General features: G+C 44.4%; 1 protein-coding gene across 1 annotated transcript in view; it reads right to left on the minus strand.

The window, feature by feature from the left end:
• Positions 1-12,881: 12,881 nt before the first annotated feature.
• The window catches only part of PWWP3A (PWWP domain containing 3A, DNA repair factor), a 68,479-nt gene continuing 54,763 nt past the window's right edge, over positions 12,882-26,597 (minus strand). Inside the window, exons 9-12 of the mRNA XM_068130702.2 lie at positions 23,694-24,058; positions 21,091-21,222; positions 20,520-20,608; positions 12,882-13,496 (exon numbers count right to left, since the gene is read on the minus strand). Coding sequence (XP_067986803.2) covers positions 13,433-13,496; positions 20,520-20,608; positions 21,091-21,222; positions 23,694-24,058 — 650 coding nt within the window. The 3' untranslated portion in view covers positions 12,882-13,432. The remainder of the gene's footprint in view (positions 13,497-20,519; positions 20,609-21,090; positions 21,223-23,693; positions 24,059-26,597) is intronic.

Consider the following 26,597-nt stretch of genomic DNA (forward strand, 5'->3'; position numbering starts at 1 on the left):
TATCATTTCATTTTAATTTCATTTCGCTGATGGTCCAATTCAAGTGCATTAACAATGCCTGCAATACCAGTTGCATGACTGCATATATATGCATGCATGTATGTATGTAGTCATGGCCACCCTTGCACCATAGTCATCATGGCCATATTGGCACCCTTGCACTTTTTTCAAATATCACTTATCAAAAATATTTTCAAAAATATCACCGTTTTTGATTCAAAACTTACTATATCCTTTTAAATCAGAAAATAAAAAGCAATGGCATTGACAAAATTATTGACACCCAAGACTTAATATTTGGCAGCACAGACTTTGGACAAAATAACTGCAGTCAAGCGCTTCCTATAGCCATGAATGAGCTTCGTACACCTCTCTACTGGAAGTTTGGTCCACTCTTCTTGTGCAAACTGCTCCAGTTCTCCAATATTTGAAGGGTGCCTGTTTTCAGATCTCCCAACAGGTGTTCAATGGGAATTTGATCTGGACTCATTGCTGGCCACTTCAGAACCGTCCAGCGTTTTATCTTGAACCATTCCTGGGTGTTTTTTGAAGTGTTTGGGGTCATTGTCCTGCTGCAAGACCCATGACCTTCGACGGAGACCCAGCTTTATTACACTGGGTTGAACATTGCACTCCAAATTGCCTTGGTAATCTCATGATTTCATGATGCCATGCACACATTCAAGGCACCCAGTGCCAGAGGCAGCACAGCAACCCCAAAACATCACTGAACCTGCTCCATCTTTGACTGCAGGGAAGGTGTTCTTTTCTTTGAAGTCTTCATTTTGTTTTCTGTAAAAATAGAGATGATGTGCTTTACCAACAAGCTCTAATTTGGTCTAACCTGTCCACAGGACATTCTCCCATCAGGATTTTGGCTTGTTCAGGTGTGTTTTGGCAAGCTCCAGTCGGGCTTTCTGATGTCTTTCTCTCAGCAGTGGGGTCCTCCATGGAACCCTCTTTCATCGAGTTGGCGACAGATGGTGCGAGTTGAAACTGTCGTACCTTGTGTTTGAAGGTCAGCTTGAATCTGTTTGGCAGTTGATCGAGGTGCTGTCTCCACCATTCAAACAATCCTTCGCTGCAATCTTCGATCAAGTTTTCTCTTGTGACCATGTCCAGGGAGGTTGGCTACAGTGCCATTGGCCTTAAACTTGCTGATTACATTGCGTACGGTGGACACAGGAACATCAAGGTGTCTGGAGAGGAACTTGTAGCCTTGCGATTGATTATCCATGCTTGGCAACAATCTTGTGTCTGACTTCCTCAGACAATTCTCTGGTTTTCTTTCTTTTCTCCATGCTCATTACGGTACACACAGTGACACAAAACAGCAGAACGACTCCTTTTCTCTATTCAAACTGATTGAATGAGTCATTTTTATGTTGCAGGCACCTGCTACTCACCACAGGTGAGTTCAATTCCAACGTAAAGGAGAATCACCTGCTTGAAATCTAATTATTTCTAACAACTTCGAAAAGGTGCCAATAATATTGTCCAGGCCATTTTAGGATTTCTGTGTGGCATAAGCTAAGATTTAGTAATCTTTTCAGCTTTTTTTTGTTTTTTTTTCCACTGCAAACCAAAAATACATATGTGGATACCAAAAGATTTTTTAATTTCAACAGTTTTCTGTAAGAAATGGTGCATTATTTAAAAAAAAGTGCAAGGGTGCCAATATTTTTGGCCATGACTGTACACATCAGTATGTGGGCTCTATAACTGATTGTATCTCAGCTTTTGGTGAAGGGAAACTTGTTAAAATCAATGGGATGCTAACAAAAGAGAAGTACAAGCAGATACTGCATCACCATGCAGTTCCTAGTGGAAATCGTTTCATTGAAAGCGGATTCATCCTCCAACAAGCTAATGATCCAAAATACCCTTCAACCGAGAAAAAGTAAAAACAGTATTTCGAGAACAGGGTTAAATCAAGTGTGCTCCAAGTGTTAGAATGGGCATCCTAGATTCCAGACATGAGTCCCAGGTAGGCCATATGTGATTACCTGGAGTCGAAGATTTTAATCCACACGTACAGGCAGACACACACACACCAACAGACACACTGACTGTTTTTACTCAGTAAGGGTGTTACAAAGGAGAAATGTATTTTAATTGGATAATCATAAAGGTGATTGATTAATTATTGGAGACTATTTCGTTCATGAATTCTGCTCTGAGAGTGTTGTGCCCAAGCCGTGCTGTTGGTGAGATGGTAGGGTGGGGTGAAGGCCAGCCAACTCCTCACTTGGAGTGTTTGCAGGAGACGTCTGGAGCACAGCGGCCTCTGTCCTCGCATGATAAATGCAAACACCTTTGTACCCACATCTCACAAATGTTACATCTTAAATGCTAAACGGAATTGTGTACCATTTTAAATGGTTGTGAATTAGAATTCAAATGTTGGCAAATTAGTTAATTGTATTGTGATTAATAAAAATGGTTTTAAAACTAAATATATGCATGTCCATACAAAGGTCAAAATGCCCCCTGGGCGACAAGATGTCTGCAATTCCTCTCGTCTGTACGTGACACAACCTTTGGACTACTGCGGCATAATTCAAAACATTACATCTGCTGTGGCCTTGATGATGAGATAATCGGCCGCGTTTGAGACTATACAATTGGAATCGCTGGGAGAGAGCGGTCCTGGCCGAAATGATGTTACTGTTCTGTATTTTGATGATCCTTTGATGTACTTTTGATAGGTACTTCAAGTACCTTTGTATTTTGGTATGTTCTTTGTGTATAACCATGTTCTTTGTTAATTGGAGTGGCTGACTGAGAACTTACATATAACAACGTACTGAGACGACCCATATATGACTCGTGTCAGGAAAGATGAAAATAACTGAGAGTCCAAAATTCTGTTGCTTTCATTTGAGAAACCAGTAAAAATGTTCCTGGGACGATTTGATTCAAAAGTTTAAAGAGGAAAATGCATTTTATCAAACAAAGATGTCGTATTGAAAACTAATCAGAATGGAAAAAGGATTGTTGAACTTGTAATGAAAGAACATTAGCATTGGGAAGACATGGTTGTGTGTGTGCTAGCTCTTTGTCGATTAGCATTCAAACAGACATGGTTTGAAACAAGCTCTGCCCAAAGGCTGTAAGGGCTCAATGAACTTTTTTTTGCACGAGTGAGAAAACGCGTGGGAGGAATGAAAACATTCATGATAAACATCCTTACTCACGCCAAGGCCATGGGTTTGTCCGCAGCTGAAAGGTTGTACTCATGCCAGAGATGGGGACCGACAGTCGAATCAGTTGAAAATTGGGAAAAAAAAGTTGGAAAAAGTACTTGAAAATAAAAGAAAATACTGGAACGATATGAGATAAAAGTTATAAAATGTGGAAAAAAAATGAATACTGCTGGAACCAGTGTGATTGAGAACAGCTGTGTTATGATAATGAGGACCAATGATACAAATAGCATCTTAAATTATGATGACATTAACCGAGCAGGAGCTAAAAGGGGGGTTTACAAATTTCAAAGAAAAAAAAAAATCGGATATATTCCCATGGTGAATGAGATGATAATATTGTCGTGTAATTCCCCTTGGTTAATACTGGGGGAATCGCGGATAGCCAATAGCAAGCTATCCGCGATAGCCTCGGAGGCAATGCCCAAATGCGGATTTTATATATGCAGGGAAAGAAAGGGGAAGAGGAGGCTGAAGCTTACCTGAGCGATCCCGCCGAGTAGACTTAAACCTGCGGAAAATAACACATGTAAAAAGGATTTAAAATGTACAGAAAATAACGAAAGGATTTATTAAATAAAATGCCGGTAACAAGAAAAACGCGATGGTAAAACTAAATTCCTAAATGGAGCGCTCCCTCGCCAGACAGAACACAGATGAAGGGACAGGATAAACTGGATTCAATAAATTATGTGTGTGTGCACTTAGCTCTGATCAGCTCGGGGGCTGGGGGGTGGAGGGGGGGAGGGTTGTCTCGCCAGGAATTCAAGACTCCGGAGGTCCGGCCGGGGTTGCGTGCGAAACGCGCGCGCTGGTGGGAAACAGGCCTCACTCGCGCACTGTAGTGGCAAGCCGCACATCGTTTCCGCCTGCAAAACTCTGCACGTCTCCCGGTGGCGTCTCTGACCATGACCGGTCCAAGCGCAAATGTGTGAGGGAGAAGAACAAGGGAACCAGAGAAGGGCAGGAACAGGGCAAGATCGGAGGGTCAGAGAACAAGAGTCCAGGGTAAGAGCGGAGGGCAAGAACAAGAGTCCAGGGTCAGCGAGCAAGAGAGAAAATGTCCGTCCTCGAGTTCTTTTAACGTTGGGTCGTGACGTCATCAGCACCTTTCCACCAATCAGCGCGCCACTTCTTGCTCGCCTTTGACGTCATCGGTGGTCTTCGCCAATCGGTGCTCTGCTTCCTCCTTGGCCTTCCTTACACCAATCAGCGGGTAGCTTCTTGCTCCGCCCTGGCCAAACACGAGTCCTTACTTAACATGGCCTTCCCGTTGGTTGACTCCCACCCAATAACGAGTCTCTTCTTGCTCTGCCCTGTCCAATCACGGCTCCCCGGGGCGTGTCCTCGGCCAGCCCCTCTTTCATGGCGATGTAGCGTTTATTTTTCAAGATATTTCGCTCACAAGGTTCAGACATATACAGACTTGGCATTTATTATGGAATATTTTTTTTTCTTGACTTGGGTTTACTTTCTGAACTCAGTATATCAATTTGGTGAGTTTATTTTACCCTTTGGTGATGGCTTTGTTGAAAGAACCATGTCACTGATTGTCTTTCGCAGCAAGAAGTCAATAACAGGATTATATCACAGGTGGCGTGACAAAATGTAAGGACAGGTACATTTGACGATTGGCTTCACAATCGGGTAGAAAAGGTTGTTGCGTTCTGTATTAGTGGAAAACAACTGCTGCACGTCTACAAAAGTTATTGCCGCTTCCTCTGGAGATGGTCCGTCAACTTGACAATGCTGTTTGTCATGGAGTGGTGGCTTTACGAAATTCTGGCATGAAACAGCATGCTATTGCTCAGCATTATGGCATCACTCAAGGTCAGGTGTCAAAGATCCTGACACGAAATGCTCAGAGGGGTGTCCCTACTCCAATACCGAGGCCAGGACGTCCACGCAGAACCACAAGGAGAGATGATCGCCAGCTGCACCGGTTAGTCTGCAATGGCCGTACCAAGTCAGCTAATCGGCTTAGGGCTGAGTGGCAGCAACTGACAAATGTGCCTGTATCCAGAAGGCTAGTCAACCAACGACTGGTTCAAGCAGGATATCGTGCCAGGCGTCCCCTGAGAAAGCCACGCCTGACCAGACAACACAGCCAGCGCCAATTGCAGTGGGCCAGAGAGCACCGTCAATGGCAGCCAGGACACTGGAATCACGTGACCTTCAGTGATGAGTCTAGATTTCTGGTCTATCGTCAAGACGGCCGCGTCCGAGTGCGCAGACAAGTGCATGAAGCCCACAACGAAGATTGTATAGTGCCAAGAGTCCAAGCTGGAGGTGGTGGGGTGACTGTTTGGGCTGCTTTTCATGCAGGGGGCAAAACTGACCTGGTTGTTCTTAATTGAAACCTGAACCAGTTCAAGTACAGGGTCATTCGGGAAGAAACATTGCTTCCATTTGCTCGTGCAGCCTTTCGAGGAAACTTTGTCTTCCAAGATGACAATGCACGGCCTCATCGTGCTCGCATGATCCAACACTTTCTTGCTGACCGTGGTGTGGAGCATATGGAGTGGCCTGCCATGTCCCCGGATATGAATCCGATAGAGAACTTGTGGGCAGAATTAACGCGTCAAATCGACAACTTGGACCAGCAGCCGACCTCTGTGCGTGAATTGCAGCAGACTATTGTCACTGCATGGCAAGCGTTTCCTGTCCAAACCTTGGCAAATCTCGTGAACAGCATGCCTCGACGTGTACGTACTCTCCTGAATGCTCGTGGGGGTTACACGAAGTACTGAACTGTAATTTTATTGTCCGTAATCCCAGTCATAATATTTTTTTTGTTTAAGTTGAATTTTTTTTTGGCTAATGTGCAAAATAAAGAGATACTTCTGGAAAACGTACAGAAGTTTAACACAGTACTGTCCGTGAATTGAGTTCGATATCGGTTTACATCACTTTCAAGGATCAATTTATTTGCTTTGAAATGTCAAATGTGGTTTTTGTTTCTTTTAAAGGTCACATTAACAAAATCTAGAATAATTTCAACATAATTCCAATGAACTTTTGGTTCTAAGTCATCTTGAAAAGTAAGTTCACCCCCACAAAAAAATATTCCATATTAAATGCCAAGTCTGTATATGGTGGCGGCCATCTTGGATTTTGACGTGGCGACCCAATTTTCAATAGCGTTCTTCCTTATGCCGAGATACACCCACACACCAGATTAGAAGTTGGTACTTCGCTTATTTTTCAAGATATTCCACTCACAAGGTTCAGACATACATGGCAGCGGCCATCTTGGATTTTGACGTGAGTTGCACCCACACACCAAATTAGAATTCGTTCCTTCGCTTACGTATGCACGCTTGCATGTACGCACGCACGTACGCAAACACGGAGGGGAAAACCATAGTCCCCCTTTCGCTCCGCGGTGCGACGGGGGGCAAAAAATGATTATCTAATTGCTAATATTGCTGTTGCCTGACGAGTCGGAAAAAATGAATTTTAATTCCTGTATTCCAGTGCGGAAAAAGCAGCCGAGTGAGGCTCTTATGAGAGGCGGCTCCTTGCATGGTTCTCACAGCGTTTGATTTTTTTTGGCCTGTAAGTGGGGAAGGAATGCAGCTGATAACGAAGTGAAGAGCTGTGTCTGGGCCGGAGGTTATAATCTAGCATTTTGCAGCTATAAAGTGGATTAACGGTGGAACTTTAACCTTTAACTTAGAATTTGACAAGTCAACTATGATTAATTGGATGTTGATCCAGATATCCCGATTTAAATGCTATAAATCATGTCTTTGTCCATTAATCTCCTTGCGATTCATGTTAATGTAAACTATATAGTAATGCATGTGTTCAGTGCAGGGATAAAGATTGCCATCTTTGATTCAATACGGACTCTAAGTTTGTTGGGGAAGATGTTAATTAATTAATTTAAAAGAGGCCAGCTATGTCTAACACCTTGCGCCATGGGGCAACACCGTGTCAAACACCCTTTAATTTTAATTAACTTATAGCTACATAGATTTCTGTACTTTTTGTAGTTGCTTCAAAGCTGTTTGATTTTAAAAGGAAAGTATAAGCTGCAGTGCTCGTGATGGGTATTTTGAAGGCCACAGCTCTCAGGAATTCTACTGGCTTGTCTATGGAGCAAAGAAAGAAATGATAACGCTTTGATTTTTGCAGCCTGGCCAGGCCAGGGGAAAAGAGGCAGATTAAAATTTCACCTTTTGTGCATACGTCACTTATATTTATGCAGAATAGTATCGTAATTTGCTAGTTTCTTGCTTATCTGTAACCACCTGCTAACTTAAAAAGTTTTTTTTAGCGGAAACGAGAAAACAAAATAGGAAATTTGGGTTTAATATTCTGGAGAATGACCAACAAGTTCTCCAGCAGGTGTGCAAAGACACTTGTTGAAGAAAAAACCTACACCTTGAAGATGTGAGATTTTGTTAATGTTTAATCGTTTTTAAACTTTACGTTGGCACATATTGGGAGAAATGACCTCGCAGCTCAAGCAGTGTTTATTTTGAAAATGCGGCTCCTCGGGCCTGCGTTTCCGATTAAGAATGATTGAACAGTTTCTTTGCGATTTTGCATGTTCAGATTAATTAGTCTAAAGAATCGTTAATTTCATGTCGTTTTTTGGGGAATGTAAATTCAATAATTTATGGACACTATCTGTTTGTTTTGAACAAAGAACGAAATAATCTTTGGTAGGTTCATGCATGTATGGCATCAGATGAAAGCCTGGGAGGCCTGAGCACAATAACACACACGCAACATGGCCTGTCCACTTGCAAAATAATAGTTATGAACAATAACAGCACTCGGTAGAGCGCTTACTGAAGCCAGGTGAACAGTTTACGTTTTGTATCCCACTGATAGGCCGGATCTTGATCCGGACCTGAACCAAAATCCAATTGGCTTGTTGTCACATATCCAACTCATCCACAACTTTTTTTTAAATGTCATGCTGTATATCGTTTTTGGCCTTATCACTCAATGGTGAAGAATCATTAAAAAAAATTCGAGTATCCAGGTCTTCACCAAAATCGAATCATGTCCATGCCACATTGCCACACACACAAACTCTCCACCAACTATTGTTTGAATCCATTCACAACTTTGAGATGTCCTGTTCACTGCAGACAGGGTGAAAACATAACCTCCTTCAACCTTTGGTGGAGTAAGTAATGAATGTAAGTGAGGGTTAAGCTTGGACTGAGGAGGGTAGCAAAATAATGGTTTCTGGTGTAACACGTGGCCTCGAAGAACAGGAATTGGACAAAAGATAAAGGGCAGGAGGAGCAAAATAAGAAGAGGCAGTAAAAGACTATAAGGTCACAAATATGCCTGTAGTAAAGAAGAAGCAGATTCTGAGACTCAACCCCTGGTGTTGACATGGAGGGCTTCAAAACTCCTATGCCTCAAGATGGGATTAATGTTACTGGCAACGGTACCCACCCTATGGGCGGGGCTTCAATTGGGAAGCACGAATGAAAAGGCAAAATATCAGAAATTGAAGGCTTTTTCTATTTTAAACGATTCATATAAACATCCGTTGAATCATATCACACACAAATCATCCAAATCTAAACAGTACATGGCACCCATTTTGAAAAAAAGATTGAATTCTGCAAAACTGAAGCGGGCGCGACACGTCTTTCTCAGTCGCACGTTTATGTGTGAAGAGTGCATGCCGAATCTGTACCACGGAAGCGGCCGCTACACCTGTTTATCAGTCGCTTTGCACACGCTGGGGTGTTACTTCGGAGCCACACGTTTCTACAGGAAGAGTTCATCAGGAGTCGATCTACTCTCTCCTGGTACGTAGCATTTCAACAAAAGCCACATCACTGTTCATATCAGTAAATATTATTCCAGTGTTTGGAAAAACTGGAAAATTGGAAAAATTTGAAAAACAATATAGCCTATTTTACTCCAGGGGGTCCTAGGATTACCCACCCAAAATATCGTTGCGATCGGTTCAGCCGTTTTTGCGGTACCTTCGAACGGACAGACAGACAGACAGACAGACATTTGGTGAATTTATAGTAAGATTGGAATTTTGGATAAATTCACTCCTGAACTCTTATCCACAGTTTGATGGAGCACTGCTTTGCCCTTTAGGCTGATGCCCCTTCCTCACCTTCACTCAGCTTGATGCTGTGGAAAACAAGGCCTTCAAGATCATTGGACTCTCCCACGATGAAGCTGAGTTTATGGGCCCTTCATTTTCATATCACAGACATGTCTGTGGTCTCTGTCTTTTACCACCCCCTTTCTGGTATTTCACCCTCTGCTCTCTATACTCTGTCCCCCCCCCCCCCCTTCAACCCCCTTCTGCCAGCAACAGAAACAACCAGCAACCCCCTTCTGCCAGGTCTGCCAGCAACCCCCTTTTATTTTTATTTTTTCAACAAGTTTGAAAGTTTATTTTTGAAGTTGGACATGTTTTCTGACTCTCCTGAGTGGACATACACTTGTTGCAGACTTTCTGGAATGCAATGAGATTGCCTTTTCTTCCTGGAAGGCAAATCTCACCGAAGGCGTTTTTTTTTTTTTTTCAGAGCAACTTCCTCACCACAGAATTCAATGTACCATGGGCAGGGAGAACTAAGGGAAGGATTAATTGAAGACGAGATGGGATTAATCTGTGGATGAGAGAGCAGGCTTCTGTGGAAGAAGTCCCATCAGGGTTAACATCAGGGGCAATAGATATGGGAGACCAGTCCTGAAGAGACTTCTGACTTCCTGTACATTTGAAGACTGAACAATGCGTCTTCTATCATGAAAGAAGACACGTTTTGACGACACTTGCAGAGGAAATAAAATAGTCTGGGAGGTAATGTGTGCTGATACTGATGATGATGACCCTCCTTTTTTGCACCATGATAATGCATAGGGCTGTCAAAGCAGTTTCTTGGCTGTTGGGCACAATTCTGGATGGGTCGCCACTCCGACACAGGATACTCAAATGGCTCATCCATCCCAGTAAGCTGGTACTCATTTTTCCGACTTCGGAAGGATGACAGGCTGAGTCAGCCCACCTGGTGTTAATTCAACGGGAGGACAGGGGCTTCAACTCAGGACCCTGAGATCTCCACCTTATGGAATTGACTATGTTGTGGAATGTCGGTCAAGGCCCTCAATTTTTCTTTCTTCCACTCTCAAATTTTCACCTTCATTCGTATCAGGTAAAACGCATCTCACTATACGAGATCAGTGCTATACTGACGATAGATATACGTGTGAGAAAAGGATCAATCGACAAAATGTGATGAAGGCACAGTAACAACTCGATAAGATGTAGTTAGGTACAGGGTAGATTGATCACGGGTTAAAGTGGATCGTTTACCACGGTCCCATAAAGTGTGTGTGTGTGTGTGTGTGTGTGTGTGTGTGTGTGTGTGTGTGTGTGTGTGTGTGTGTGTGTGTGTGTGTGCGCGCAAAGCGATACTCACACGATTGCAAGCCACGTTGGAGCTGCATCTTTTGCCAGTAGAGCAAGACTCATATGGACGGGTGTTGGGCGAATGCTTGCGTGTCAGGAAGAGAGGATTATACGGGCCACTCAATGTGGAGCCAGAATCCAAGTGCTGTCGTGGTCATCGGAGCATGCCCATAAGTCACAGACACCGACTAACAAGTTCCCCGGTTGGAAAACCCTTACAATTCGCTTTCTCCACAACCGCTTGAGCGATTTGCATGATACTTAACATAGGAGCTTATACTCGAGCATTTTTTTTTTTTTTTTTAAATAAACAAAGTCACATGATGATGGATGGAAAATGCGACCGGAATTCCAAAAGTCTCTTCTGTAGTCATGGCTTGCAGGGTGTTTCACACTTCAGGATTAAACAGTCGACGTCACTTCCCTCGGCATTGGCCAAATAAAACAACTTCAACCCATCAATTTGTGCAATACACCAGTGAAATAAAAAGCTTTTTTGTACGTAATTTCAGTTTTAGCCAGAGTTTTCAGGGCGAGATCATATGAAAACAGATTTCAATATTTCCTTGAGCAACACAGACAGATGGTGCATCAAGCTATCCTTTAACCAAGCTTGCAGGTTTCGAGAAAACATTGCAATTCGTCCACTTTTGAAATTTGCTTCAAATAACGAAGCATATGTCACGTTTAATTGTTAACGCTGAAGTACAGTACACTAGTTGTAAACCACATAGACCTACGCTACACGTGCTGGCCAAGCAAGTTGCTGGCTACTCACTATGGTGCAACTAACTGGTAACTGCACGCATATGGAATTGCATGAGCATTATTTGTGCATTCTAATAATGCAATCTCTCTTCTTCTTCATTGACCACTAACTTATGAACCCACCTTTTCTTGTGGGGTCGGCCGGGGGAAGCTTGGCCCGAGTCTTCAGAAAAAGGCTGGCCAGGCCTGACGTTCTAGTTAGGGCAGGAATTTAGCCATGTTGCCTGCGAAGGCTCGCCTACTCTTCGCGAAGGACACCATGGGATCTTCAACGTCCACCAACGAATGCTGGGAGACGGGACAGCCGTTTAATGTCCATCCAAGGGACAGCACACACGATGATGAATCACCGGGCCTGTGAAACACCAAAGCTGACAGTTTAAAGTGGGGTCAGGAATCAAACCCAGGCAAGACAGCTTTGATAATGCAACATCTCTAAAAAAGGTAAATATATTCGTGTGTTGTTAAATTCGCGGTTCTCTGTTGTAGAATGAAATGTGCAAAAATTTACACTTTTACAGTGAATATTCTTGAACTAAATGCACAGACACGAAATGAGGGGTATGAAACACTGGAAGGGTTTGAGTTTAGGCTTGGGAATGTTTCTGGCAAAATGACCAGACTTGGAGGGGCAGGGATCTAGGCGGAGGGGGAGAGGGCAGGTGAAGCAAACACACAATAGAGCTCGTTTAAAAAGAAAATTAATTCTGCTTAGCCCCAGAAGATAACCATAAATTGGAAAAATTGCCTGCTCATCCCGATAAAGGGCTAAAGTGCGAATATCTTTCTTGCATTAAAATACACCAGTTGGATGACCAGTTGCTCATTTTCTCCAGATCGACAGAGGGAAATTGCTCGAGTCTGCCTGACAAAGGGGGTGCAAATCGATCCTGCATATAATAAAATGGTTAATGTACATGAGCAACAGGATTGGTCCCGGAACAGTACCTTAAGTGACACCAGCCTCAAGATGTACAGTATTCTGTCCAAAATCACCTGCTGCTTGCAAATACACTAATCCGATAGCCACTCCAGGAGGGAACCTTGGCTAACTAACATGTGCCATGTTCAGAAACCAGGATGGACTTCTAATAAATAAATGGCTGCCAAGAACAACATACCATTGGTTCCATCACCAATAAAAACTGCCAGTCTTCGGTTCCGATCACGATTGGAAGACTATTTTTGAGCCAATTTCTACGGATGTTAGGGTCTGTTCGAGTTCTCGTTCGGATCCCTGGCTCATAATTCTTATTTAAAGAAAACCGAGGTCAACTAACGTCTTTGTCCTGGTTGTGGTATATACAGTAGATATAAACATACACACGGCTTGAATATTTTTTATCTTGTTCAAAAATATATATATATATTTTTTAATGACAATGCAGTGAGACTTTCATACTATCTGGATGATTATGACATCACAGATTTGGCATCGACAATGGCATAAAGGACTGCACCGAACATTTAAATGATAGACAAATTACGATGGATTCACTCAAAAGAAATCTGAATTTAATAATATGGACATCTTATTGCTTTCCATTTTTCTCAACCATCGTTCAATGAAATACAGGATGCTTACGAGTTATTTACAAAATGCAAAGGCAGGTATCCAGGTAGCATTTCTTTCGCTGCCAAATATAAATAGAAAAAATAAACATTCTTTTACATGATTAGAACTTCTATGCCATGTGAGAAGACAAAAGGCTCGTCTGTAGCGCAATCTCTCTGCAACGCGATTTCATTTAGCTTTTTTTTTTAGTACTGTAGCGCAAGTGTGTCACGACTTCGAAATTTAAGAGCAAACCTCGAGCTACTCATTTACACGTCACAAATGTCAGTATTCTTCCTAAGCCTATGATACAACAGCTCCGCTTTGGTTTTCCTTTGTAAACGTTATTTTTATAGTACAGGAGGGAATTAGCCTTCTAACAAGAGCTAGCAGATTAAATAATAAACACCTGGTATTGCATTGTGGGAGATCATGAGAGAAATATTCCGTTTGTGCATCTTGATGCTGCAGGCCTTTCGTTCGCAGTGTTTATGTTGTATGGTGTGCATCTTTCAATAGATCCAGCATGCCAATCCTGAATTCTTCATAAAACCTGAAAGAAAGACAAAACTAAAGTAAAACATGGGAATTTATCCTCTCTACCCCACTAAATCACAAAATTATTATCAATGTAATGCCCTCAGGATATTGTCAAGAACTCAGCAGCCAAAGTAGTTTGATGAAGATTACAAAGCAATATTCAAGAGGCCAAATAAAAAAGCTACTTTCCATTTTATATTGAACATTTGCTTTCTCAAAATTGGATTATACAAACATAGGTGCAATACCCCTGGTGCTCACCTGGTAGAATAAACAGCATACGACACTGACTAAAGGTATTTTAAACCAATTTGGATGGTTTATAGAAGACAGGGCAGCATGTCGAATCGTACTAACATAATCATAAGACTTTAGACAAACAAACATACCTATTTTGGGGGGTCAAACCTGGACCCACTGACACACATAGACCCCTTTAAAGTTCGATTTTCTTCGTGCCGTGAACAAACTTCGGTACATCACGGGTGATGAAGGTTGTGGTCAAGTTTCATCGAAATATTGTGTGTAGTTTCAGAGAAAAAAGCAAATTCCTATTTTTGGAGGCGGGAGAGGAGGGGGGGTCAAACCTGGATCCACTTAGACCCCCGGTAAAACCCCTTAGACCCCAATATTTTTAATGCCGTGAACAAACTTTAGTCACAACACAACAAGTATCATTTGTGCCAAATTTGGTCGCAATCCCATCAGCGGTTTTGAAGAAGTTTCAAATGTTTATGGACTGACGGACTGACGGACTGACGACGCGCCATCGCATTCGCTCCTCTGAACTTCGTTCCAGGTGAGCTAAAAATCGCAATTCAGTCTGGGAGGGATGGAAGGAGGAATGTTTAAAATAGAAGTAAGGTAAAATGTACAAAGTTAAGGCAACAATTAATTTGTCCAAACAACTGAAAGGTCATGAGTTTAAAAACAAAACAATATAAACAAACAAAAATTATCGTTACTTGTGCTCACAAATATTAATTAGGGAAGAATAAAATTGCTGTGGTTATTTCTTCTTCTTCTTTCATGGCCACTATTAACCCACTTTTTCTTGTGGTGTCGGCCAGGGTCAGTTCTTGGCCCAAGTCTTCACAAACCAGCTGGCCAGGCCTGATGTTCAAGTAGTTAGGGCAGGAATTTGGTTATCGTTATCGCAAAAGCAGACCTACTCTTCGTGAAGGACACCAAGGGATCTATAACGTCCACCAACGAATGCTGGCAGACGGGATGCCAACTTAACATCCATCCAAAGGACGACACACATTGATGAATCACCCTGCCTGTGATGAATCACCACCAGGGTTGACAGATTCTAGCTGGTTCGGGAATCAATCCCAGGCGAGACAGCTTAGAGGTGAATGTGCATACCTCGAGTCTAGGCAATCCTGCCAGCCCTTGTTGTTGTTGGTGTTCTTAGACAACCCTTGTTGTTGTTCTTTGACAGCTACAATTATTCCCACCTCATGGGGTTGGCCAGGGAACTCCTTTGGCTCAAATCTCGTCAGCCCAACCTGATATTTTAGGCAGGCAGCTTAGCAGCATACAACACAACAACATGCATTTTAAAGGCCATTTTCCCTGCGAGAGCAGGGGTTAGCCTTGCGGTCCCCATGACAATTTTCTCCATTTTGCCCTATTTTCTACATCTCTCCTTGTTAATCCCCTTGCCCGCATTTCTTCTTCCACCATCTTTAGCCAAGTCTTTCTCGGTCTTCCCCATCCTCTACTTCCTTCTACATTCATTTCCATCACTCTTCTCAACCAGTCACTTTCATCCTTCCTCAACACATGACCAAACCATCTCAACCTGTTCCTCTTCACAGCAATCACAGGCTCTATTCCCATCATCTTTCGCAATTCATCATTTGTCTTCCTCTCTCTCAACGACACTCCCCTTCTCATCAGCACGCCACTCAATTCCCGAAACTTCTTCCATGCACATCTCACTCGAGCAACCGTTGCCGAGTCTGATCCACCTCCTCCATTCAGCATGTCTCCGAGGTAGCAAAATGTTTTCACACCTTCCAACTTCACGCCGTCTCCAAGATCCAACTCAACATTTCCTCCATCTGCAGCTCCCTCTGTGCACACCTTACATTTGAATGTAGCTGCCACACTGGTTAATGACCCTCTCAGACCACTACATTTTTGATGAACCCACTCAGCGCACATTGTACACTGAATGGAGTTCACTCCGACACCCTTCCTACACACAGCACAGGGCCACTTCCCAGTTCTTTCCACCTCACCACATGCTTTACCACTTGCCATCACCCTTCGTCTTTCCGATATTCACCTTCAGACCTTTTGTCTCCATACATTCCTTCCACGTGTTCATCTTTTCCTTCAGTCCATCCATACTTTCCGCAATCAACACCAGATCATCTGCATACAACAACTCCCACGGTAAACCCTCCTTTACGTTCTGAGCCAGCACCTCCATCACAGCTACAAATAGTAGTGGACTTAGTACCGACCCCTGATGCACTCCCACCTTCACCTCAAACTCACCACTGTTCCCGTCCTTCGTCCTTACAGCTGTGCGCGCTCTTTTGTACATTGCCATCACTACTCTGATCAACCATTCCTCCACTCCTAACTTCCTCAATGCCCATGTCAATACTTTGCGTGGAACCCGATCGAATGCATTCTCCAGATCAACAAACCCAAGAAACAACTTCTTCCTCTTCTCCATGTACTTCTCCTGCAACTGCCTCACAATGAAAAGCGCGTCTGTCGTTCCTCTTCCTGGCATGAATCCAAACTGCATTTCTTGGATCTTCACTTTCTTCCTCATCCTCTTCTCCAACACCCTTTCCAATACCTTCATTCCATGCTCCAATAACTTTATCGCTCGGTACGAGCCACACTCAAGAGGGTCACCTTTCCGCTTGTATAGAGGGACGAGGGTACTCAGTTCCCCATCCACTGGAATGCGGCCTTCTTTCACCACCAGATTACAGATCTCTGTCATTCTCTTTCCACCCCAACTTCCTGCTGCCTTCAATATATCTCCCACAACTCCCGTCGGCCCTCCCGCTTTTCTACTCTTCATTGCTTTTATCGCTTCCTCAACTTCCTTCTCAGTTATCTTCTCTGCCGGTCCTAAAACAGGGTTACTCTCTATGTTGCCATCCCATTCATTCTCTGTATTCAACAGTATTTCCATACATCTCTTCCATCTTCCTTTAATTCCATCTGGGTCCACAACGATTTGTCCCACTTCATCCTTCAAGCAACTCACCCCCATCACATCACACTTCTCTTTTGCTATCTGCTTTGCAATCCTGAATACTGCTCTCTGACCCTCTTCCGAATCCAAGCGTTCTCCGAACATTTTCCTTCATGCCTCCTGCGCCTTTGCTACCTCTTTCTTTGCAGCCTTCTTGGCTGCCTTATAACTTTCATGCTCTGCTGTTTCTGCTCCCGTACCCTTCGCCTTCTACCACTCGTTGAACTTCTTCCTCTCCTCGTCAATCCTCTTTCCAACTTCATCATCCCACCACCATGTTTCCGAGTGCCTCGGTGGTCCTTTTGTCCATCCACATACCTCACCAACGGCTCCCAACAGACTAGCTTTCATTGACATCCAACCACTTTCAAGCTCAACCACATCATCCTCTACCCTACTCAGTCTCTCTTTTAATGCCTCCCTTACTCTCACCTCTTTCAACCTCCACACCTTCATTCTCGGTTGGTACTTCACCCGCCGAGCTCTCCTCGCACCTTTCACCCTTATGTCGCAGACAACCAAGTGGTGCTGTGAAACAGCCTCCTCCCCCGGGATTCACCTTTGTGTCCTGGAGGTGCCCCCTATCTCGCCTACGCACCATCAGGTAGTCAACGGTTGTCGACGACCCACCTGACGTGTATGTAACAAGCTTATTATCCTCTTTCTGGAACTGAGTATTACAAATCAACAAATCAGCTCCATCAGCAAACTCCAAAATCCTTTCACCTTCTCCATTTCTCACACCATATCCATAACCCCCATGAACTCCCTCAAAACCATCCATACTCCTTCCCACATGTCCATTTAGGTCTCCCCCTACCACAACAACTTCCTCATCTTTCACGTTTTCCATCAGCTTCTCTATCGCACACCAGAACTTGTCCTCTTCATCGCTCCGACCAACCTGCGGAGCATATCCCAAGATGACGTTCACCAAGAGCTTTCCAATCATCATTTTCACCATCATCAACCTATCACTCACTCTCGTCACACTCACCACACTGTCTACAAACTCCTCAGAAAACAGGGCACCAACACCATTCACGTCCTCCAGGCACCCTTGCCACACAAACTTGTATTTCTGTCCCTGCCTACCCTTCACCATTCTCACACCACTTCCCTTCCATCTCATCTCTGGCACACAACATATGTCCACTCTTCTTCTGAGCAATACTTCCACCACTTCTCCTGATCTCCCTGTCATTGTCCCTACATTCCATGTCCCAAACCTCAGAAACCGATCCCCACTTCGGGCTGTACCCTGCCCATATGTAGTTGTAATTGTCATGGTTCTCTTTTTGAGGCAATGTTTTTATGGCTGGATGCCCTTCCTGACGCCAACCCTCTTAGTCGTCTCTTACGACACGCAGGGATACGGTGTACTTATTCTAATCCAGGGTATACACTGGGAAACGTTTAAAACATGGAAATTCTGGGGGAGGCGGGTGGGGGGGGGGGGGGGGGGGGGGTGGGGGGGGTGGGGGGTGGGGGGGGGGGGGGGAGGGTGGCATCAGCATCACGGCTGCGGGGGCCCCGTCAGCACCACGCCACGGCGGCCTGGTCAACACCACGCCACGGCGGCCCGGTCAGCACCACGCCACGGCGGCCCGGTCAGCACCACGCCACGGCGACCCGGTCAGCACCACGCCACGGCGACCCGGTCAGCACCACGCCACGGCGACCCGGTCAGCACCACACCACGGCGGCCCGGTCAGCACCACACCACGGCGGCCCGGTCAGCACCACACCACGTCGGCCGGGTCAGCACCACACCACGTCGGCCGGGTCAGCACCACACCACGTCGGCCGAGTCAGCACCACACCACGTCGGCCCGGTCAGCACCACACCACGTCGGCCCGGTCAGCACCACACCACGTCGGCCCGGTCAGCACCACACCACGTCGGCCCGGTCAGCACCACACCACGTCGGCCCGGTCAGCACCACACCACGTCGGCCCGGTCAGCACCACACCACGTCGGCCCGGTCAGCAACACACCACGTCGGCCCGGTCAGCAACACACCACGTCGGCCCGGTCAGCACCACACCATGTCGGCCCGGTCAGCACCACACCACATCGGCCATGTCAGCACCACACCACGGCGGCCCGGTCAGCACCACACCACGGTGGCCCGGTCAGCACCACACCACGTCAGCCATGTCAGCACCACACCATGGCGGCCCAGTCAGCACCACACCACGGCGGCCCGGTCAGCACCACACCACGGCGGCCCGGTCAGCACCACACCACGGCGGCCCGGTCAGCACCACACCACGGCGGCCCGGTCAGCACCACACCACGGCGGCCCGGTCAGCACCACACCACGGCGGCCCGGCCAGCACCACACCACGGCGGCCCGGTCAGCACCACACCACGCCGGCCCGGTCAGCACCACACCACGTCGGCCTGGTCAGCACCACACCATGTCGGCCCGGTCAGCACCACACCACGTCGGCCCGGTCAGCCCCACACCACGTCGGCCCGGTAAAGTCAACGTTGTGTCACAAAGTTGTGATATGATGGCACCATATTGGTTCAGGAGCAAAATAAACCTTCCAAATCACGCAATTTTATCTTGGATCAGGGAACCCAACTATATTTGGTTTTGGTCTCAATAAAATGATAACAATATAATGATAACGACAGCAACGACAAACGTCTATGACCATGTTCCACTTTGTTGGGGAGATAAGTCAAATTATGGCATTCCTCCACCTGTCGATCCATTTTTATTTATTTATTTTTACATGGGATAATTGTGTCAGTTTCATGCAAACCCAAACTCATCATATCTTTCAAACTCATCAAACATATCTTTCTTGACAGTTTTAATCTATGTCTTTTTGGAAAATCTTTTCGGCTTTCTTCCTTTTATCAGCTTTATCAATTTCGTTACAGATCAATCTACTGACCTCCATTGGAAATGACCACAATAAATATGTAGTAACAGAATAATAAAAAGAAGAAAAAGACATATAATGTCAGCTCCTGTGATTTTAGCAATTTTGATGTACATAGTTAAAGGCTGCCAGTCGGCCATCTTGGATCTGATCTCAGAAAAAAAAGAAAAAAAAGAAGAAAAAAAAAGCATATGTAAGCCATCATTCATTAATTATCTGTGTGCCAAGATTGAAAAAGATCGGTAAATGGATGTCCGAGAAATGGTTGAGGACGTGTTCAATACCAGGTGTTTTTCAACTAAAATGGTCACCAGTCTTCCAGTCATCTTTGATCAGATTGCAAAATAAAGTGAGGTGCACGTGTTTGCCATTACGTACTGTGCTTGTGCCAAGTTTGAACAAAATTGGACCATGCATGTCTGAGAAATAGTTGGGGACATGTTTATGTAACAAAATCGCCGCCATTCAGCCATCTTGGATCTGGTCTCGAAAGAAAAGGGCTTACATATGCAAGCCATTGTTCATAACCTAGCTGCCAAATTTGAACAACATTGGTAAATACAATTCTGAGAAATGGTTGAGGACGGGTTGAACATCGGGAGGGTTTTTTTTTTTTTTTTACAACCTAAATGGCTGCCAGTCGGCCATCTTTGATCGCATCACAAAACAAAATGATATTCAGATGTATACCATCATGTATTGTCTTTGTGCCAAGTATGACCAAAATTGGGCCATACATGTCCGAGATATGGTTGCGGTCGCATGCATGGACAAGACCCAATCCATAAGCCCCCGTTTCGGACCAAGCGCAACGGGGGCTAATAATAATATTTGGCCCAACAATAAATATGTCGTAACTACAAGTAAACACGTGCGATGCACAATTTAAACGATTCGTACCTTCTGCTCTGTTTTGGACCTTGGATAAACTTTTTCTCCGCTTCGCTCCGAGAGATGTTTTCCAAACAAATGAATGCACAGACGAGTGCCTGTCAAAGTAGAAGACAAAGTGCATCAACCAGCAGCTGTTCCCCCATGTGATCATCAAGGGAAAGAATAAATCAAACCGAACCAAACTACAACGTGGTATCATGTTATTCGATAAAACCTCAAGGAAGGCCACCATGATATTTTAATTTCGTAAAAGAAAACCATTGCTCAAATTATTCAAACACGATCAAGAATGTTCACACCATATTCACAATGCTTGTAAAAGTCTTTCTGGAAAAAGCAGGGGGTTTCACAGGATTCTCCAAATCAAAATATGGTTGTCCTAGGCCTCAGCCCTCAACAAAAGTGAAAAGTGGAACTGCACCCAGAATCAGGGCCTTGACTTTTGCAGTCACTTAGCCGAACCACCACCATTTATATCGCAGATAAATTAATCAAAACCACATCGATGAGGTTTAATATGTACAATTGTTGAACAGTTATTTATATCTACCACATTTATGTTGGCCTTGTTTGTTACCTCGGGTAGCAGGACATCGATGAAAAACTGCATTTCCTCAGCGACGTTAACATAGACGAGGGACGAATGTGGTGGACTGGTATCGACGAGTTCTTGGTACAGTTTCTTTATGTACAATACCAATTCCTTCACCTGCACAAAGTAAGGACAAGGATATGGGCTTTTCATAGAGGTATTCGCAAGCCTCAGGTAGCAGCAAAATAAATAAATAAACAGATAATAAACTACTTTGTTTGAATCCTTGGTAGCACTGAAAGACTGTTGGAACGCATTTCTTGCAGCTGAAGTGCACGATTACCTGATAATACTTCGGCTGCACGAAAATATTGGGTGTTTTTGAAACGAAGAAAAGTGTGCCAACTATCCCGAGCTACGAACAGCAAAGGGCAAAAATTTAAGTGTAAACCATTTCAATCACTCCACAGAAAGGGCTGTCCTCATTGGGTACTGCACGGATGTATCTGTCCTTTGAGCCAAGGTGAGTCGCATCTGAAGTGGCTCCTCCAAGGAAGGCTAAGGTGAGACCTATTTTTAAGTAGCAGCCTACAAGACTACAAATATTAAGCTGATGTTTGGGGTAACTTTTTTTTTCTTTTTCTACAAGCGGTGCTATTTTAGCAAATATGGGGGAAAATAAATAGGAAATGCGTTTCCATTACATCTCTCAGTCACCATGAACTCCTGGCAAAATGACTACATTTTGTGATGGATAAATTAGGGCCAGAATTTAATTTCCTCCACACCTTGCATATTAACTGAACTTATGGATTTGGCCATGGTACGATTACACCATTGCCTGCGCTTCTTGAAAGGAACCATGGGATACTGGGTGTCTTATTACCTCCGCCACCAAAGGTGGATGGAGGTTGTGTTTTCACCCCAGTCTGTCCGTTTGTCTTTTCGTTTTTGAACAAAATATCTCAAAAAGTTGTGGATGGATTTGGACGAAATCTGGCAGAGATGTAGCATATGTGACAACAACAAAATGATTAGGTATTGGTGAAGATGCAGATTCGGATCCAGCTACGAGAATTTTTTAAAGTGATTCTTCGCCATTGGGAGATAGGGCCAAAAACGATACATAGCAGGATATCTCAAAAAGTTATGGGCGGATTTAGACGAAACTTGGTGGATCGGTTGTGTGTGTGACAAGGAAGATTCGATTCAATTTTGGTGAAGATCCAGATCCGGATCCAGCTAGTATAAGTTTTTAAGTGATTCTTCACCATTGAGTGATATGGCCAACGAGGGGGAGGTATGCTCTCTGAGTGCCGTTCTAGTTTGTAAAGGTGAGTAGAGAGTAGATGGGACAAAGGATGCCTTGGGTCCACTCCAAAAGGGTGTTGGCATGGTCTCAAAAGATACACCCTACCTACAAAGCACACACCCATGTTGGAAATTGGCCCAAGAGTAGAAAGAAAACTCAAAAGGAAGGTGGACAACACCTTCAAAGACCAATACAAGACCATATTCACCACAATTTCAAATTTAATTACTTTGAGTAACATCAATGCAAGACAAGGTAGCAATATGCAATTAAATGACGTCATGTCAAAATAAGCAAAATAGAGGAAGATGAACTGGAAAACTTTATTTGAGTGCTGGCTCGACATCCCGGTTGCATCGCAGAGGCGCGGTGATGGGGGTGGAGGAGAATGGGAGGGGCGGGAAATGGAGAACCAATAGCTTGCCACCAACTACCCTTTAACCAAACGCAGTGTCAGTGTGTCAGTCAGTGTCTCAATCAGTATGTCATGTCAATGTCAGTCAGGGCCAATTCCAAGGGGCCAACTCCAAGGGGCCAACTCCAAGGGGCCAACTCCAAGGGGCCAACTCCAAGGGGCCAACTCCAAGGGGCCAACTCCAAGGGGCAAATTCCAAGGGGCCAATTCCAAAGGGCCAATTCCAATGGGCAGTTCCAATGGGCAGTTCCAATGGGCAGTTCCAATGGGCAGTTCGAATGGGTAGTTCGAATGGGTAGTTCGAATGGGTAGTTCGAATGGGCAGTTCTAATGGGCAGTTCTAATGGGCAGTTCTAATGGGCAGTTCCAATGGGCAGTTCCAATGGGCAGTTCCAATGGGCAGTTCGAATGGGCAGTTCGAATGGGTAGTTCGAATGGGCAGTTCTAATGGGCAGTTCTAATGGGCAGTTCTAATGGGCAGTTCCAATGGGTAGTTCCAATGGGCAGTTCTAATGGGCAGTTCTAATGGGCAGTTCTAATGGGCAGTTCTAATGGGCAGTTCTAATGGGCAGTTCTAAAGAGTTTCGTTCGCCTCTAGGCTTTGCCTATTTCATATAAAAATGTCAAATTGAATCGCTTCCTTCGGACATGGGTGTGATTTTATTTTTCCTTTTTGAAGATGGACCGGGGGGGGGGGGGGGGGGGGAATTGCATGGGAGATGACCAAGAAGAGGCGTACTGTTATAGGCGGTAACCAGTCTTAACATATGCATCATTTACTTTATCTCTTCATGCTCCATGTTCTTATGTTAATCCATGTTGAAAATGTCTCAACTACACATGACAAACAGTTAATGGCACAGATGGAATAGACATTGGCAAGTACAGCTATATTAATTAATATTGTGGTAGGTTCCCCACCTGGCCTTCATCTTCCAGGTAAACTGAACGGTAAGAGGCGTTGTGTTCCTTGTAAGTCCTGAGAAAGCGGGAGAATTTGCATCCAGTCAACACATCACGCAGGTGAGAATCGGCCACATGCTTCTGCAGCACTTGTTGAAGGAGCTCTTTATTGTAACGGTTTCTGGCTGCTTTTTGTCGATCAGGAAGCAAGCGCCGAGGTATTCTTGACCGATGGAGCTTTGGCCCAACATCTGATGATGTCTCTCCCAATGCTGTGTCTTCTTCAGTTTGCTGCCCGTTTTCCTGGGTTTCACACTCTGAAGCAGAGCTAATTGGTGTGGTTTGATTTTCACACAGAACATGGCAATACCATACCAAGGAACCTTGAAGGAGACATGGGGTGCGGGAGGGAACACAAAGTCAGCAAGGCCAATAAAAGGACCAGGTTGTCATCTCTGTAAAGCATGAAGGGTACATTCTCAGTCATTTCTATACATTCACACTATAGAATTCAACATTGTCTGATATGTCCAATAAAAACAAAGTGGTGTTATGAAGAATCTAAAATTGAACAGGCCTTTCTCCATCAACCACATTACAGACAGGCCAATTCAGTCAGTGAGTTGAAGAGACTTGCTCCAAAGTGGAACAAAGTTTATAATTAATGGTAAGAATAATGATGATCATGTCAAATCCTTATTGAATGACAGGGTGAGCCAAATTTTGCCAGGATTGAAGTATAACCTGTTGTGAGACTGATTTTTGATTTGGCAAACAACGTTTGCATTGAACTTTGAACCTGAAAGGCGCAAGCCAAGACCGACGCCTCATTCACCGTGGATTAAGAATTCTGCTAATTTCAAATCTTGCCTTTCGGAAAATGATTCGATGATGCCTGCAAATATATTTAGGAAGTTATGAGCACCGTTTGTCTGTTCGAGTCGAGAAGATCGATGGTTCAAACCCCGGCCGAGTCGTACCAAATACTTTTAAAATGGTGTGTGCCGCTTCCTTGCTTGATGTTCAGCATTTGAAAGGATAGATCAATACAATTTCCATAGAAGGGCATTCAAGGGGAGAAGGAAATTCCTCCTTGGGAAAAGCCCCGATGAGTGCCATGAGAAAGATGGCAACATTGTTGTGATGTCGCTGGTACTCAGTGTACCCTGGGAGGTGACGGCACTCCCCTCAAGCTCAACAGCTGTGTTTGTCTCGTCCAACCATCCTGTGGTGCGTTTGTCAGCTCCACAATGATCCTTAAATCCTATTAAATAAATTGATGTTGAAACAATAAATAATTGTGCTTTAGGCAATCAAGCTTCTTATGTTGGATGCCCCCTCATAGGTGGAGAGGAAGAGGGGTGAAGGGCTGAGCTTGGTTCGTGGCTGAAAGTTTGGAGGTTGATTTGCAGGCGAAGACATCATCGGACCGTCAGGTAAGCCGCGGCATTCTCCCCCAAACCCCCCCGCACGTGTATGATCCGCCATTGAATTGGAAACGCCTCATTAAGCTCGATTCCATCCGTGGACCCTCTGTCTTAATAGAGTCGTCCACAGGACAACCTGTCCTCCCTCCTGTCAAGCGAACCTCCTGTATTTTAATTTATTTATTCCGAATGCGAATGCATTCCAGGAAAGGTGTATGCTGCATGTGAGAAGTGTTATGATTTATGGGAGCGAGACATGGGTAATGAACGTAGAGCAGCCACGAAGGCTGGAAAGGGTGGAAATGCGAATGGTTCGATGGATGTGCGGAGTATCGTTGAGAGAGAGGAAGACAAATTATGAATTGCGAAAGATGATGTGAATAGAGCCTGTGATTGATGCTGTGAAGAGGAACAGGTTGAGATGGTTTGGTCATGTGTTGAGGAGGATGAAAGTGACTGGTTGAGAAGAGTGACGGAAATGAATGTAGAAGGAAGTAGAGGACGGGGAAGACCAAGAAAGACTTGGCTAAAGATGGTGGAAGAAGAAATGCGGGCTAGGGGGTTAACAAGGAGAGATGCAGAAAATAGGGCAAAATGGAGAAGATCGTCATGGGGACCGCAAGGCTAACCCCCGCTCTAGCAGGGAAAATGGCCTTAAAATGCATGTTGTGTGTGTTGTGTATTCCGAATGCATAATAGATATTAAAATATACAACGCGTTCACAGTCTAAGAGTGATCGCACAATCGTGTACAACCTAAAGGAAATGAGCACATTTGGCCCGGCATTGCCTTATTGCACACTCGGGTTAATTCATTTCTACAACTGCATTATGTATTATTTCTGGCCCAAGTCATTCTTCTCATTTCTCATCCTCATTCTCGTTCTCGTTCCCCTCACCTCTACCTTGCTGTTGATGCGTTTCCCTCCTTTCAACTATGTTCATATCTTTATGCCTTTGCATATTGAAGACTTGATCTTAGTTTATAACTAGAACGGCAGTCGGTATAGCACATACCTCCACCAGGCTGAACAGTTTATGTTTTGTATCCATCCCACTGATAGGCCGGATCTGTATTCGGACCTGAACCAAAATCTAATTGGCTTGTTCTCGTCACCGAACCAACTCGTCCACAAAGTTTAGTCATAACTCGTCCATAACTTTTTCAATCATGTCATATCAGTTTAGCCCCAGCTCTCAATGACGCATCACTTAAAAACTAAATAATTATCGTATCCGAATCCATGTTCAGATCTTCACCAACATTTTATATATTAGTCCTCGTCACACACACATCCTCTCCACCAAGTTTCGTCCAAATCCGTCCATAACTTTGAGATATCCTGTATGTATCGTTTTTGGCCCTATCTCCCAATGGTAAAGATTCACTGAAACAATTCTACTAGCCAGATCCGAATCCGGATCGTCACCAAAATCGAATCATTTCATCCTTGTCACATACACTACCTCCCTGCTAAATTTCTTCTGAAGCCAC

This window comes from Myxine glutinosa, chromosome 11 (genome assembly GCF_964187855.1).
Source record: "Myxine glutinosa chromosome 11, kmMyxGlut1.1, whole genome shotgun sequence".
Lineage (NCBI taxonomy): Eukaryota > Metazoa > Chordata > Myxini > Myxiniformes > Myxinidae > Myxine > Myxine glutinosa.